The 17174-nt window shown below is 38.1% G+C and overlaps 1 protein-coding gene across 2 annotated transcripts; it reads left to right on the top strand.

The window, feature by feature from the left end:
* Positions 1-10659: 10659 nt before the first annotated feature.
* Positions 10660-13142, top strand: EEF1B2_1 (Elongation factor 1-beta; the record flags this gene model as incomplete). Of its 2 annotated transcripts, XM_051212717.1 has the most annotated exons (4): positions 10660-10784; positions 11778-11938; positions 11985-12301; positions 12423-13142. In XM_051212717.1, coding segments are annotated over 4 exons (690 nt in total), but the record flags the coding sequence as incomplete, so codon positions are not given. The 2 variants fall into 2 exon arrangements, with proteins under 2 accessions (XP_051068618.1, XP_051068619.1); XM_051212718.1 differs by having other exon boundaries at positions 11778-12301; positions 12423-12544.
* Between the last annotated feature and the right edge of the window lie 4032 nt (positions 13143-17174).

Here is a 17174-nt window from a genome sequence, read left to right as displayed (position 1 = left end):
GCGCCTTCTCCATCGTTAGGTATTTCTCCGCGTTAAATATTGAATATCTATTTTCTGAGTAGTTTCGTGTTCACAGCTTTGTGGATTGTGTGGCTATTGTCCAATGCCACTACAGGGTAACACGCTGCAGAAAGTGATATCGCAAATAGTTTGAGAAGCATAACACATATCATCACCTCCACTTTTTAGCATGCTAGCCGGAATACCACAGGGAGGTAACGACATTGGTTCTGAATCATTTAGTGGTTTTTCGTTAGTTAATGAGGAACAAAAGTGTTCACTAAATAGTTCCGTAAAAAGTTTAGGATCTTCGTATAATTGTTTGCCTTTAATAAATATGTTCTTTCTCGATTCAGAACGTTTAAGTTTATTATGAAGAAGTGTGGTAAGTGCAAAGGAGTTATTATTAAGTTCGACAGAACGTTTTTCCTGAGCAATTGCATTTTTGTGCGTATTGTCTCTGTTCGGAAAAGTATTTCTGCCATCGTTATTAAAAAGGAAAAGTCATTAAACTTGTGGTATCGAGTACAATTTCTTTGAAGACGTCTTCGTGTACCGACCGGTATATTTTAGTGGCCCGTGGATCTGAGTCCTATTTAGATCGTACGAATGTTGGCTTACCAGCCATTTCCACTCTGCGTCGCTTCTCTTCCTTCTATTCCATTCGCCACATATACAAAATATATGTATTCAAAATCCCATTCTCGTTATTTGACTTATTTAATTCAGCTATTGACTAACACGATTTAAGTCGACGATTATATACGAGAATAGGCGATAACAAACATTCGTACGATCTAAATTGGAGTCAGATCCACAGGCCACTAAAATGGTCAGCCCGCCGACGACGAACCTAACGCAGCAAGCTACGCCAATGAAGAGATTTCTGCACTTCATACATTTGACGAACACACTCGACGGGTCTAGCTCAATCTCTAATCCGACGCACTCAGCAAAGCCTGTGCACCACGACACGGACATGCACAAATCTTATTATCTTATTGTTACTTTGTCCTCATTTCAATTATCCTCATTGATACATTTGTCGGATTGTTCCATTACGATTCAAATTATCATTGTATGCATATTATTAAATTGTTGCCAATATCACGACCGAATGTGGAATTATTAATCATGTTCGTGCTGTCGTTAAATTGTGACATTTTCGCAATCATGTTGCTCACCGAACAGATTATCATTTTATGAACACTCCACTTTATGACATTCAGAACTCATCGCGATATTTTTACTATTCAAAAACGTGAAATTTTCCTGCTCTAAGTGAGTTCGTTCCAACTTTTCATGTCATTTTGATCTAATATTACATTCATTCACTTAGTCGAGATCAGCAATTCATGTTATCACAACATACATTTTTCATTTCGAAATCGCCTCCTATTATGTCTGTGGATTCCCCTAAGTAGCTGATTAGAAACCATTACGTCCATCTTATCTCTTCGTCCACATGTATAACCACATGCCGCATCATTAATTACCCAAAAACATTATTCGAGCACTGCAACTACTATTATATACCCATCGCACGGTATATCAGAATAGAGTTTAGGGCTGGTCTCTCAAATATACACTCTTGTTCGTCACATCCAAGTCAGTCTCATACGTCGCCATCGCTAATCATATGTATTGGCATTTTTGTCATGCCTTGGTACGGTTTTGTAACAAACGAGGTCGACCGCATCTCCCTCAAACCACTCTAGGCTTCATGATCGAAAAGGAATACGACTCTACGTACCTCATCCACTCAGTCACTATTCTGTTCCTCTAGTCATTCTACTAATACATATTTAACGATAACTCAATGCATCTGTCATAACACAGACGACAACGTTCACTGACTTCACATTTTATGATTATTATCAATTGCAGTACAGCAACGAATATCACTCGTCGATGCAGATATCATTTCACGACTTGACTATTATTATCCTACGAACGGGAACTACGCATTTAAATTCGAATTCACTTATCGCTAGTCGATGCTATTTATTCTGCTGCGGCTAAAAAAAAACATATATTTAACATATTTCACTATTTTGTCAGCATCACAGACCAATTTCTGTCGTATTCTACCCTACTTATCTTCATGATTTGTTTCGCTGTCATACCCACAAGCAATTTATTACTATTTTCACGATATTTTGAATCACTCATACAAACTTGTTATTTTATCGTTCAAACAGCCATAGAATTAGTAGATGTTAATTTTTTGTACGCTCATTAATTTGCTCATATTCACATGCTAACATTTCCATTTTTGTCCGCGCCTTTTCGATATTTATGTATTCTCTTGCATAAGTATGACATTTTCATATAATACACTAACATCTCATGTGACACTGTACTTTATCGAGTGTTGTGCAGTTTTTTTGGCTACTTATTGTTAACGTTAGCTTCATATCACTTCAGTGTTATTTTCGAAAACAGACATTTTTTAAGTGTGCTATTTTCTACAAGGGGGCTATGTAGTGTCAGTTATTATGATAAGCCCATATACCTTATTCTAGCTTTCGGACATCCCATTTTATTCATTCTACTCGAGCCATACTTTGACCTTGTCATTTATTCGCTTATCAATCTAGACTGTTTTTATATGAGCGTATATGTGTGTGCCCTTCTTATCCCATTAATCACATGTCTGTAGCTTTATTTTGTCTGACTATAAATATTGAGTAACGCTTGGCTAAAGTGGAGTTGGCTTCCCAGCCATCTTCCCTTCGTGTCATTTTGCTTTGCTCCGTTTCATTCGCTTCATATACAAAATATATGTATTCACAGGTCAATTCTCGTTATTCGACTTATTTAATTCAGTTATTGACTAACGCGATTTAAGTCGACGATGATATACGAGAAAAGGCGATAACAATCATTCATACGATCTAAATTGGAGTCAGATCCACAGGCCACTAAATTGGTGAGCCCTTCAACGAACATCGTCCGATCAAAATGACGGCAAATAAAAAAGCCCTACTAAAATATACATATCTTTAGAGAACGTAGGTCTCCATTATTCTAAAGGTGCGATTTTGTTGATGATATTTCTGATGTTGTGATAAAATATCTTGGATACTGTGTCTACATTCTTTGCAGTTAAGAACGTTCCCCAATCAGTGCTTCTTAAATAGTTGTGGAAGTTGTTCCAATCAACCTTGCTATAGGTTCTACGAAGTGTTGAGTATTTACGTCTACCGGTTGTCATTTTTATATTAAGGCTAAATATGACAATGTTATGATCACTACCTGGAAACTTTTTCCAATATACACGGTACTGGGGGTGAGGCCACTGGCAAAGAGTAAGTCCAAGATATTTTGATGTCCGGTAGGACTACTGATTTACTTAGTCCACTGTCCAAGCTCTAGACATTCAATAAATGATTCATAACGTTTCGGCGCCTTGACTAGGAACCAAGAAATTTCAGGCATGTTGAAGTCAACACAAATGAGCTTGCCCGTGAATGGGGGGGATGACGCTGGTGTGAATACCTCCGATAGTACTGCTATGTCATCTATTTATTCGTTAGGTTCACGGTAGACACAGCCGAACAATAAGGTAATGGAATTCTTCACCGAATCCTTCAGTTTGTTTAGTTCAGTCATATCACATAGTAGTGAGTTTAGGCTAGAGTGAGCGTAAATAAGGCATCCCCCGCCTCGTCCTTTCAATCTATCACTTCTATATAGGAAATAGTTATCAAGAGATATACTTAGGTCAGAAATATTTCTGTTAGTCCATGCTTCAGATATCATCATAAGTGATGGCTGATATATGGATACAAACAGGATTCGGCGCGAAAGCTTTCCATACATTTGGTTAAATAGGTCTCTAGCATTATAGCTGATGTCAGTTCGCGGTGAAAACCCCAGATGTTATTCCTAACTAAGACAACTTACTACAATTATTGAGAACTGGATAATAAAAGCACCAGTAACACTTGCTGCAGCCAGGTACTAGAATATATACGGATGATTGGAGAGCCCACAGCCTCCTACGTCGGCTTGGTTATGTGCATCGTGTTGTTGTCCACAAGTGGCGTTTTGTGTACTCAATAAGAGGGGTGTACATAAACAATATTGAAGCTATGTGTTCGAGGCTGAAAGAGTTTTTGAGACTTTATCATGACTCCAGAGGCCGAATATTCTTTAGTCGTACTGATGATTTCCTTTACTGCATGCATTACGATTTTAGAACCTCTGAACCTCTTTCTAACCTTGACAAGTTTTTGAACCACGTATAAGAATTGTATCCACCTTATTTCCTTGGTTTCGTATAACATACCTCCGCCTATAGTCCCCCCCAGTGGTTGCTGCAGGTCCCAAGCCCGGATAAAGGAGGAGGGTTTGGTACGGGCTTAGCGACCCCACCCCGTAGAAAACTAACTCGCTAAAAAACGCTTACCAGAAAAAATTATTCGAACCTTTTAAACTCTGCCCTGGGAATCAGAAGGTCTTCATTTAGAAGAGTTATGACACCTCATGATGAAAACGGAGTTCCTTCGAAAGTTACGAAGCCGATGCCCCGTCTGACAACCAGAGCAACCATTTATTTAGGTACATGGAATGTTCGTACAAGGTGGGACACCGGGAGAGCCTTCCAAATTTCTGCAGAAATGAGGAGATACAACCTAGAGGTGCTTGGGATCAGTAAAACACATTGGACGCAAGTTGGACAACATCGACTAACTTCAGAGAAACATCTGTTATACTCCTGCCATGAAGAAGAAAATGTATCACATACACAAGAAGTTACATTGATGCTGTCCAGACAAGCACAAAATGCACTTATAGGATGGGATTCTCGTGGACCAAAGGTCATCAAAGCCTCCTTCAAAACAAAGAAAGAGGGTATTTCAATGAACATCATCCAATGCTATGCGCCTACCAACGATTACAATGAAGACGCTAAAGATCAATTCTACGATAGGCTGCAGTCAATCATCGAGAAGTGCCCAACAAAGGACCTGACCATTCTGATGGGAGATTTCAACGCTAAGGTTGGAACGGACAACACTGGATATGAATACATCATGGGACGACACGAGCCGGGAGAAAGGAACGAAAATGATGAAAGATTTGCAAACCTATGTGCCTTCAATAAACTGGTCATAGGCGGCACCATATTCCCACATAAACGCATACACAAAACCACATGGACTTCACCGGATCACACTACGCAAAACCAAATCGACCATATTTGCATCAACAAAACGTTCAGGAGGACTATAGAGGACGTGAGAACCAAGAGAGGAGCTGATATAGCATCAGATCATCACTTGCTAGTCGCCAAGATGAAATTGGAACTCAAGAAGCACTGGACAACAGGATGGATAATATCACAAACGTTTAATACAGCTTTTCTTCAGGATACTGACAATTTCAACAAATTCAAGATAGTCCTCAGCAATAAGTTCCAAGCCTTTCATGATCTACTCAATGGAGAAGGAACTACTGTGGAGAGCAACTGGAAGGGGATCAAAGAGGCAATCACTTCAACATGTCATGAGGTCCTGGGTCATAAGAAGCACCATCACAAAGAATGGATCACTGTTGATACACTGGATAAGATTCAAGAAAGGAGGAACAAGAAGGCAGAAATCAATACCAGTCGAACAAGAGCAGAAAAAGCCAAGGTACAAGCTGAATACGCAGAAGTATACAAACAAGTGAAGAAGAGGATCAGAACAGACAAACGTAAATATGTGGAAGATTTAGCAACGACGGTGGAAAAGGCTGCAAGTGAAGGAAACATGAGACAATTTTATGACACGACTAAGAAACTCTCTGGAAATCGCCACAAACCAGAACGACCAGTGAAAAGCAAAGAAGGCGAGGTAATCACCAACATTGAAGAGCAACAAAACAGGTGGGTAGAACACTTCAAAGAACTCTTGAATCGACCAGCTCCACTGAAGCCACCCAACATCGAAGCAGCACCCGAAATTTCTCTTTTACCGGAGTTATTGGTCATGAGTTGAAACTGGATGAGTAGAGAGCTCGTTTAACTGAATATGATATCTCAGTATATAGTTGTTTTTAGGTTTCAACCGGGTTAATAAAAGGATCAAAGTCTATGAGTATATAATATATTTCAGATCTATTTAAGAATTAAGTCCACTATAAGAATAATACTATCTTGAAAGTGTCCGTCGGAAATTTTTTTCGGGGTAAAATGTACTTGATATATAAGATAGGATGATAGTCTCCGTATAATGCACCCTACGAATGAACATGTCGAAGAATTCCTAAACCACGTGAAAGACACTTACCACTTTCAAATTTCGCGCCGACAGCAGTTTGGACTACTATTCGCAGGGTGAAGTCATTATGTTGCACTCTCAGTCCAAACAACATAGACAACGATATGATGAATGTGGTTTCACATTACTGAGGATTTGTATTCATACACAGAGAATGTGTTTCGAAAGCGGGATTTGTGAAATTTCGGGCTTGTATCGTGATTGCCAGTCTATTAATGTCAATTAGCTGCTGTCATTTCTTCACATATCAATGATGAACCAAAACTGAGACAGGAGTCGATCTTATCGAATCATTCTTCCATAAGATGATTTGAAAGAGGTTCATTTTGAATAAGGTTTAATCAAAAGTCCATTCGCGGCCATAACAAAACCCGCAGTGTTTGAGATAAGCAAAATAAATACGGATAGTATGTCGCCTTATTCAATATTATATTTTGGTACAATATAGAATTCTCAGCACACAGGATTCCAACAACCACCAACACACACCTTTTGATGTGTCAGAGTTTTCATACAGAGGGACGCTCCCTGGAATGAAGAAGTCTACGGATGACATTCTATCATATGTGACTAAATGAAGGTATTATCCGTTAATTGAAGTTAGAAATTGTCGATATATGTATATACGAAGCTCGCAATGGTTTCAAATGTATGCGGTAATACTTCAGAGCAATATATTGTGTGAACCAGCAATAACGGTAGGTCATTACATTTTTCTTATTGTCATAGAATTTTGATTTCGGCTAGCTGGAGGCTAACTAAGTGTTAATCCCACCTTAATTCATGCCGCTTCACCGAACGAGGAAAGTACTTGACGAGGCAAAAGACGGTAAAAGTATAATATGCTGGCGGCCTTGAGCTAAACGAACAGAATTGCGATGACGTCTCTCGTGGTTTGCACAAAATGTTACGTCCGGTGATAGACAACGTTGCTGATATTGCATACTAAGCTAATATCGGCTGTATATGGTTCTCAAAATGCGGGAACTGAACAAAGGTATCTGTCATGCGAACAGAAAAAGAAATCAAAATGATCTCTCAATTAAACTACGATTTAATATTCTTAGGTTTTTCCCGACATATCAGTTACAGTCTCTCACATTCGAAAACATGTTTGGCGTGATCTTGTATAATTGTTAGTTTAAAGTACCTTTTGTATTAAAAATTTCAAAAATGTTAAAAATGGTCATAAATAAGCAACACATATACTAACTATGATATATGACCCCTGGCAAGCATGAAATCGAAGTCATTCTTCAGGGCAGAATTCTCATAAAAGCCATCCAATCCGAACATCCAGAAGTACAGGTGGACTAGGTTTTTCTCTGTGAAGATTAAAATAAATTACGGAAATAAAAGGCAGAATGAAGGGTGAAAGATAGTTCTCATGAACATTAGGAAAATCATAGTCTATACAAATACGGGTAAAGCAATGAACAGTAACGTACATAATGAAATCTGTCAACAACCTTGTAGCACACGCCTCAAACATCGATTCTACAACCTACATTGTCCAGAGATCTCCATACCCATTGTTGCAACGAATCTATTAGGCAATTTGAGGAAATTCGGAACCCCATCCTCCTTGGCAAGACAAATATATAACAAATTTTGTTTTTGTAAAAGTACTAATTACGTGAGGAAATGTGAACACAGTTAATAAGTGTTGATCAGTAAGGTGTATCATTTCACAGAATTCATTGGTCTAGCACACGAATTACTCCGAACTACATGAGATCGACTAAAATTTTGGACATGAACAATAAAATGTAAACATTCGAGAGCTTCATATAGAAAACGGTTTACTCCTAATTCAAAGACTGTTAACACCACCAGTATGAAAGGCAATAATGAAACTCAGTGGACTGGAAATTTCACGATTAATTATATATTCACATACATATCGAACGTTAACTATGATGGTACTCATATACTGGCAGTCGTGATCACTAGGTATCATTAGTTCCTCAGCTCTTTCTCATTACCATTCCATGAGAACAGAAACTATTTGCATTATCCAGAATTGGTCCCATTAAATAAGAATTTCACTTGGCCGCATGTTGTGGAAACTGAATTAAGTATAGGTTAAATTATATGCAGCTCCATGACAATAAACCAGCAGATGGTACGCAGTACATGAACGTTTTGTGTTCTTGCGAATTTTCTAGGGTAGAAAACACTAACAATTCAAAGGTTTCGATTCCTGAATCATTTGCGATCGATCTCGAATTCTCAGTCATCTACCTCTTAATGATAACTACTAGTTAAGATATTTTGGCAACACTTATTCAATAATGCGAAAAGTTTTGCAAACTGACACCAATTAGTCGTATGAAGACAAGATTTTATAGTCCGTTCGAACAAATTTTATAGCGAAGTTTAATAGGTATAAACTAATGGAGACTAACCAATCTACTGGACTTTTCCTCAAGACGGTATGTTGAAACAACAAAATGTGAGTTTGCAAGCGTAGTGCAAGGCTGTAATAAATTAAACAATGTTGAACACAATGATCAGACAAATTTATACGTCTGCGACTCCATGTCATCTGTCGGTCTTGTTATTACTTTGAAGACTCATCAAATTCACAGAATCATATTTAGAAAACTGAAAGCAACGCGATTCAACGTCAACCTCTTAGAGGATCTCCAAAATAACGAATTTCTACGGCAAAAAGAGATTTCAGATGATATTTGTCACGAAAACATCTTTCTGATAGATCCATCTTACAATATAGTGCACACCGCTTAATACAGTAACTTGCCACAGAAACTTTTTTCGGCCAAAACTAAAGTTTACATATGTACACGATCTCCACTATTTATTTTTAATATCTCCCATAAATACGACGATAACGAACAAAATGTGTCAAAACACCTGGTAGTCATTTATAAGGCATATCTGGAGCTACCATTTAAGGAGTCTTTACCAAGTTCTTTGAGAATAGGTTGAACTTGCTCCCAAATACCTTGTCGCTATATGACTAAAACTTCCTCAGCCTGTCACGTAAATTGCTACTGACCTCAGCTAGCAGCTTTTTCTGAAAGAAGGCCCTATGATTTTTCCGGACCATTTAGTATGATCATTAGGTAGCAAATTGCTTCCGTTTTAGGCAATGTTCTTAGGTCTCTCATATCAGTAGGTGTAAAATTGAGTTGTTTATATGATTCGTTCAAATCTACCCAGATTCCTTCGCATCCAACTTTTAAAAATAGCCGAAGCTCTTACCATTCAGGAGCTTAAACCAGAACTATGCGTACAAAAGAAGTACGTCTTATCGTTATCGTTACCTTGGCCTTAAGCATTTTGATTATCCAATTATTATCATTATTATTATTATTACTGCATCCCCCCCTTTACTTATGTCTTATATTCCCATTGTTTTATTCGTAAATACTCATCATATCACCTTATTTATTTTTTACACCTCTATGACCTTTAATTATTATGACAAAAGCATTTTAATCATCTTATTATATTTACTAAATTTATTGTTATTATTCATATTACGTAATCTAGTATTATAACCTTTTTATTAACTGTGTTCATATTTCCTCACGGAATTAGCACTTTTACAAAAATAAAATTTTCATATATATATACAATTGTACAGCTTGATAATAAATTCGTTGAAAAGAGATCCTTTCGCTGAAATTCGTGTTTTAAAATTGAGTATTAGCATCCCATCTCTCTCCAGGTGTAACTTATTTCTCTGCCTTAAAAAACTCTAACAGGTGATGGTTCATAATCTAAATTAATACTGGGTTTTATATCTTAAATAAAGATTACTACGAGTCCCAGTTATGGACCAAAAAAATACTTCCAGCAGACATCAAAGTCGAAATCTTAAAAATGAACGTCAAGAAAGTTCTATTGTACGAGTCTGATAATTTCAGAACTACTAAAACCATCTTCAAAAAGGTTTGCGCGAAGATGTACACAAGGTCCTCCAGTTCAGACGCATGAGCACAAACAGCCACAATTTACTGTGGCATATAACAAACCGGGCTCCACTTGAAAAGGAAATTTGGAAAATATGCTGTTGATGGATAGTACATATTGCGGAAATCATCAGACCGTACAACGAACCAAACCTATGCTTAATATGCTCAAGACAAAAAAAATAGAGGCAGGCCAAAACACAATGCTTTGTGAATCGGAGGTGGACACATGGGGAATGAGTAGCACTTAAAAACAATGAGAGTCTTAAAGAGAGTAGGTTATAGAATCGAGGTCATCAGCCTTTGCTCCTTGAGTGATAACAGATCTTAGAATGTAAGTTGATGTGCTACTAGTCGCCTTACATCGTTGAATACAGTGGCGTTTCTGATGTTGCAAAAGTTACTAAAATGTTTGATTAACTTGTGTTTTTATTCCCTACCGATAGTTCTCTTCCCAGCGCCAGGCTCGAATTTTCACACGCTACGGGATGATCGATTTTGGTGACTTGAAGACCGCTTCGGCCCTGAAGAAGCTAGATGATTATCTGCTTACCAGAAGTTATATATCAGGGTTAGTGTGAATTTTGCGTATGTACGGTGGTGTAATAAACTCGTCTAATGGATGAACGTAAATGTTTATTGGTATTTCAAACTCCTGTATAGCCTGAGTCTTGAGTTTGCCTTTTTTACCATCACATATATGCTCCGTAAACCATTTTGCCATGGGTTTACTCTATTTTATTGTACTAAGTGTTGGCCAATTCGTATTCCAGGTACATCCTGAAAGTCACGGGCTGACCGTCGTTTATGAACAAATCGATCTGAATTAAGACTGCAAACCTTGAGTTCATCTATGTGGAGAAAATAAGGGATTGTGAGTGTTGTTAGTCCGTGGTAAAAACTCATTTTTTCCATATTTTTGTGAAAGCTCAAAGATATCTTAGTATTGCTTTAAAGTCCCCAAATTAAAGTTTCGTCGGATTTAAATTATGTAGAATGCTTGTCATTTCTGAGTCTGGCTGAAACTAATTTCTTCTGCAAAACAACACTTCGGACCAATCATGTAGTACTTTCGTTTAGTCTCAAATCATAACCTATCCTGATATCCACCAAAAATAGAAAGGTTAGGGTTCAGTTCGTCCAATAATTATTAATGATGTCTTTACAAGCTACAGCAACAACCTGTTACGGTAAAGTTCTCAAAGTAGCGCATCATCTAGTTTTTTTCCTCAGCAGCTAAATGATGTAGTAACATTATATAGGAAACGTTGTTGTAGAGTGCATCCAATTTGGCATGCGGACGTTTCTTTTCAGTGTCCACTTTTTACCTAACTTTTTATTGTCAATGAACCAAATTGGAATATATTGGTCCACTAAATTTTCAATAAATGAACTCAGTTCATTTGTAGATGTTTGACAGTGTTGTTAAAAACTGTAGATTACTGCCTGGTATAACAGTTCTATGAATAATTAGGTTAATATTTGGGTCTGTTAGTATAGCTAGTGTCGAAATTATTATTAGCAAACACGCTTTATAATCCATTTTATAATGATATTTTTGTAGGTTTCAGCCTACTCAAGCGGATGTCTCAACTTTCATAGCCCTTGGGGAGTCACCGTCATCAGATTTTGGCAATATTTTTCGCTGGTACAAACATATTAACTCTTTTGGTGCGGAACAAAAAACGTTTCCTGCTCCACAGGAATCCGCCAATCCTGAACCAGGTAGTCAAGAGTTCTATGGTTTAAATTGCATTTCCTTCTCTTTTAGCTAAATGTACATCGCCTGCCGCGAGTGACGAGCTCGATTTATTTGGCTCTGATGATGATGATGAAGAGTATGAAAAACTAAGAAGTGAGCGCCAGGCTATTTACGAAGAGAAAAAAGCAAAGAAGGATATTCCTGCAGCGAAGTCTATGGTTGTCTTTGATATAAAACCGTGGGGTGACGAAACTGATATGGCGGAGATGGAAAAGGCTGTCCGTAGTATTCAAGCCGATGGGCTATTATGGGGTTCGTCCAAACTTGTCCCTTTGGCTTATGGGATTAAGAAACTCCAAATTGCATGTGTTATTGAAGATGATAAGGTATGCATTCTCAGTCAAATGTTTGTCAAGAGCATTTATTTAATCAATAAGTTCAATTGAAATTGTATTCTCAGAATTCTTAAGTCTCTAAAGTAGAATATTGCCTATGTCTCTTTTTCAGGTCGGAACTGATATGTTAGAAGAAGAAATAACGAAGTTTGAAGAATTTGTGCAGTCAGTTGATATAGCTTCTTTTAACAAAATCTAGTTCTACTTTGGTATATGAATAAAATTTTTTAGATGTATCGTTTTCTTTATGCTCCCACGAGGTTTTATAGTGTTTGTTTGCATTGTAGACAAAATCCATATATGTTCATCGGTCGTAGATTCTTGGGGATGAGTAAATTCGAAACAATGACGAATGTGCAATGACTAAGCTTAGATACGATTGAACACGACTATGACTGACCATTAATCAATACACTCATGTACCAGGTTACGACTGACCAACTAGAACGTTTACTTACACCTCACTCTGTCAGAAGCAGTAGTTAATAACGTCAAGAACTTATATTTTTTGGCTTAGTCTCTTTCCTCTAGCATGTCTCTGCGTTAGTTCTGTGATTTGAGATAAACGGCGACAAAGGCGGGGTCGGTAACCTTTCAACTGTATAAATTGGCAACGCTTACAGCCTCACCGGTCGACTTACCATCACTAATGTTTTTAGTTTGTTCCCCTTCAACACAGTCATGAGCAACGTAGAACTCGGCGCACGTTCATCGGTCCAAGTTACCACATCGAACTAGCAGAGCTAGATGCTGCAGTAGTAGGATCAGAAACATCCGTATTCGTAGAAAAGATTAGATACAGACAGTATAATTCAAAAAAGAGCCAACTCGCAGACTAGAAATCAACGGATCACAAAACTCAGGGTCTTAGTGAATTCATTTGTCCCATTGTGGTCGATTCTAAGCCATTTTCACCCCATAGTCTCGGTGATCCCACGAACTCTTCCGATGTGCCTCATGTTAACAATCAATAAATTCATGGACTGACCCTGCATCCTAGTTTGGTCCCATAGCTCTCATCCGATTCAATCCAGTAGCAGCAAACGTCTCACGTCAATGCAGGCGATAGTTGGGCTTGCCCAATGGTGGAAGTAGATGAAAGTTTGATACCTCGTCAACCGATCTGCCCATCTCTACCTGGAGCCCGGCGTCCAACATGGGTAACGCTTAGTAGTACACGCGTGTACAATGCTTCGAATGCATGTGGCCAAATACTAATGACCTACGGATATCATCTTTTAAATGCCGTATTCCATGTCCACGAAGCAAAATATCACGGGCTGCTTCTTGGTAAGCTGGTCCTTTGCTTAAGACACATCTCGCCTATAACACTGGTGACTTGAGTCGGGGAAGACCATCCGAGCCCTAAATCTGTGACGTGATTTTCCCAAACACCAACCTGCTAGAGCTGATAAGATTTGATCGGCTGACTCAACTAATTTACTCCTTATTGTGATTGTAGGCGTTGTTACAAACCATTGCATTTGTATGTAGGGAAACACCTCCAAAACATTGCGTTATTGTAGGAGTAGGTTGGGAGGATCTATGTAGTAACTAGGCTCATAAGCTTGTCTAACATCTAAGAGTTCGCCTGTTGGTTACTTTGTACACCAAATGGTCTGGCTTATCCGCATGCGCATCTTTTATGAATGGCTTACAACTAATTACTGTGCAACTCAAAAGGATATATCCTAGTTTTTGGTATATTCCCAAAGAGAGGCAAGTGCAATATTTAATGAACTGATCTTGCAGATAATCATTCACAATTTAAACCAGGTTGCATGTATGTATGTATTTAATCGAATGATGATATCATGAGGAAATATATATTCAAAGAGATACATTGGATTAATCTGGTTATCATTATGTGGATAGAATGAAACACAATTTCCTGTAAATCACATGTCTTTCCCTAGATAACCCTGATGACTAGACTCGATGTGTATAAAACCACTGCCAGTGAAGTCCCACTCACTGTCTTCATGGCGGGTGTCTAGTTTACGAAATCGAGAAGACGAAAAGCGAATGTCCGGCGCTTTAACCGAGTTGGTAGATATGGAGGACCGGTCCACCTGGGGAAGTTGGAGAACCCTGACTCCAAACCAGTGGTGCACATGGGCTTCAGGATCATAAGGAAACAAATGGCGTATTAACCTATTGTTCATCACCGGCTCCAATGGGACTGCATGTCCTGACGTTGCTTCACTACCCTGTGGATCAGGCCTTCAGGTCAAGTGCTCTGGGTGTGGCCCCTAAGAAGAGATGGTAACAGTATCAGTGGTAATAAAAATATTAAGGATCGAAGATACGATTCAAGAAAATATCAAAAGAATTTAGAAGCTTACATTTCAGTGGAAGAAAAGAAATGGATGCACCTGTATTATAGCAACCAATTTTGACCCACGTCAAAGTTTCTAACCACTAGTTACGATGATCACGTGGATTCCACCCAATCAGTCCACGCCAATTAACATAGAACAGTTCATTTGTGAATAACACTTCAGAAGCTAACTTCGCCTATATTTAACTCTAATAGGTGAAATCCCGTCGGCTGAGTATTTAAGTAGACCGGTTCTTCTAGTAGTATTATGAATTTACTCGACAATATTTAAAAGCTAGAACACCAGTTGTTAGGACAGTGTACTGTTAATAATCAATAACATTCGCAATTACTCAAATGGCAAGCACACTGGGAAGCGAGTGTGTGAAAGTGAGAGTCGAAAAACCCATATATGATTTATGGGTGTTAATTGTGGGTAAGTTATTGATTGCTTGTGTAAACAACCAATGGTGGGATAAAGATTGAGACGCAAACATGTGTTCAATCACACTTACATATACTTTTGCATAGTGGGTTAATTGCTTAAATAAATTACAGCAGGTAGGTGGTCAGAAATTCAACGGGCTTACTAATAATTCCATGTCCTGATTTTGTGCTTCGATTTGGCCACCCTCAGATTCCCTCCAACCCACTTATACACTATAGATAAAAAAGGGACGCAGGGATCGTCTTCTATGGGTGCTATATTTTCCAGTATCACAAACACATTTTCTTCATAATCTCATCGATAGCGAAGTTGGAAAAAATCAACGAGATTAGCCACCTCTTGGTTCACAACCAATGCTTTGCAACAAAAGACAAAAGTGGTGGTACGCTACGATGCTAACAGACACAGCTGTTGGCCCGGTCTCACTTAAATGATCTTTCATACTTTTTGAACAGCTTATGTAGTACGATAGAATGAAATATTTTACGTAATGCAGCAGATTGTATGTCGATATATTTTATCTGTGATACATAATCTCTTACAAACTAGTACAGTATCTATCTGAAGGGACGGTCAATCTTTCATACCTTCTTGAATAATTCATCCAGTCTTCTGAAAAGAATCTTTAACAACAGGTTTTTTTTTGTCTGGGTTGCATGCCCTGTAGACTTTATTAAATAAATTTCTTTCTGGATTTCAGCTCTGTTGAGTTGGTCAATAATCATTGGTTATAACGTACAAAGGTGTTGTGAAAATTAGTTAGATAGGCTGTTTGTTGTAATGCTCCAATTAGTTATTAATACTGTTAGTATTCTTACCATTTATTCTTCATAAATTTCTTACTACTACAAGCTATACTATATAAGTGAAGTAATTATTCATCTTGGCTTTTGGTGGGTAGAAAATCAATCCTAAATTGACCTCAGTTTAATATTTGGTTCCGAACAAGTCCTTAGTATCAGTTCTCTGACTACTGATAATTCGTTACCGACTGAATAGAAAAGTGAATTCGGTGGTCATTGAAAAGTCTGCGAGTTCTTTACATAACACTGACTTCAGTATCCGATCCCAACGTGATACATTGGAATATAGACGTGAATGACAGAGACATTGGATAGCACATGAAATACAATTGTATCGAAAATTGCTTCCGGTAGGAAATCGTAAAACCTTTGTTGTTGATGATGCAACATTGTTCTTTTACATCATAAACTACGTGTAAAATAATCATAAACACGATTATACAGCCTTTTTAGGTGAAATGATCAAAAAAGAACTTCCTTCATTGGAACACAGCGTTGCCACATTTATAAACTTAATTGTTTATCGGCAAGAATAGCAATAGTAATAATGAGCGTCACAAAAGAAACCAATGAAATGTTAAATCAAATAAACTTTGGACAGTTAAAACCCGACGTTAGAACAGACATTAGAAATATCAGTTGATTATCTTGATAAGTTTCACAGATTGAAATCATGAGTCAATTGAAGCTAGACCACCCTGGAAAACCTGGAAGTACTGGACGGCCGTCTCGTCCTAGTAAGGGACTCCTCAGCAGTGCGCATCCACGATCCCGCCTGGTGCGAGACTTATAGGTCCTGGGTTCTAATCTCGCGGAGTGCGGGATCGTGGATGCGCGCTGCTGAGGAGTCCCATGCCAGGACGAAACAGCCGTCCAGTGCTTCCAGGTTTTCCATGGTGGTCTAGCTTCAATTGACTCATGATTTCAATCAGTGAAATTTCTAAAATCTCCACAGAACCCCTTCTGATAGTAGTTAAGTGTCATGTTGTTTTTCAGTGGCTCTGTATCTGTCTCCAGTTAGATCGGATGATTTCTGTCGAAATACATATCCTGCCTATCCCTCCATTATAATCATCGACTTAAATCGTGTTAGTGAGTAACGTAATTAAATTAGTCAAATACGAGAATGGACTTTTGAATATGTATATTTCGTACAGTCGTTGATCGGAAAGCAAAGCAAAATGAAATGACGCACAATGGAGAAGGTGAGTGAGCCAACTGGATGTAACTAAGAGTGAATCAATATTCATAGCTGAACAAAAATAAGTTACAGACACATAATAAGTAAGGCAA

The sequence above is a fragment of the Schistosoma haematobium genome, chromosome 3, assembly GCF_000699445.3.
Source record: "Schistosoma haematobium chromosome 3, whole genome shotgun sequence".
Taxonomy (NCBI): Eukaryota; Metazoa; Platyhelminthes; class Trematoda; order Strigeidida; family Schistosomatidae; genus Schistosoma; species Schistosoma haematobium.
Note: the sequence above shows the minus strand (reverse complement) of the source record. Positions and strands in the feature narration are given on the sequence as shown.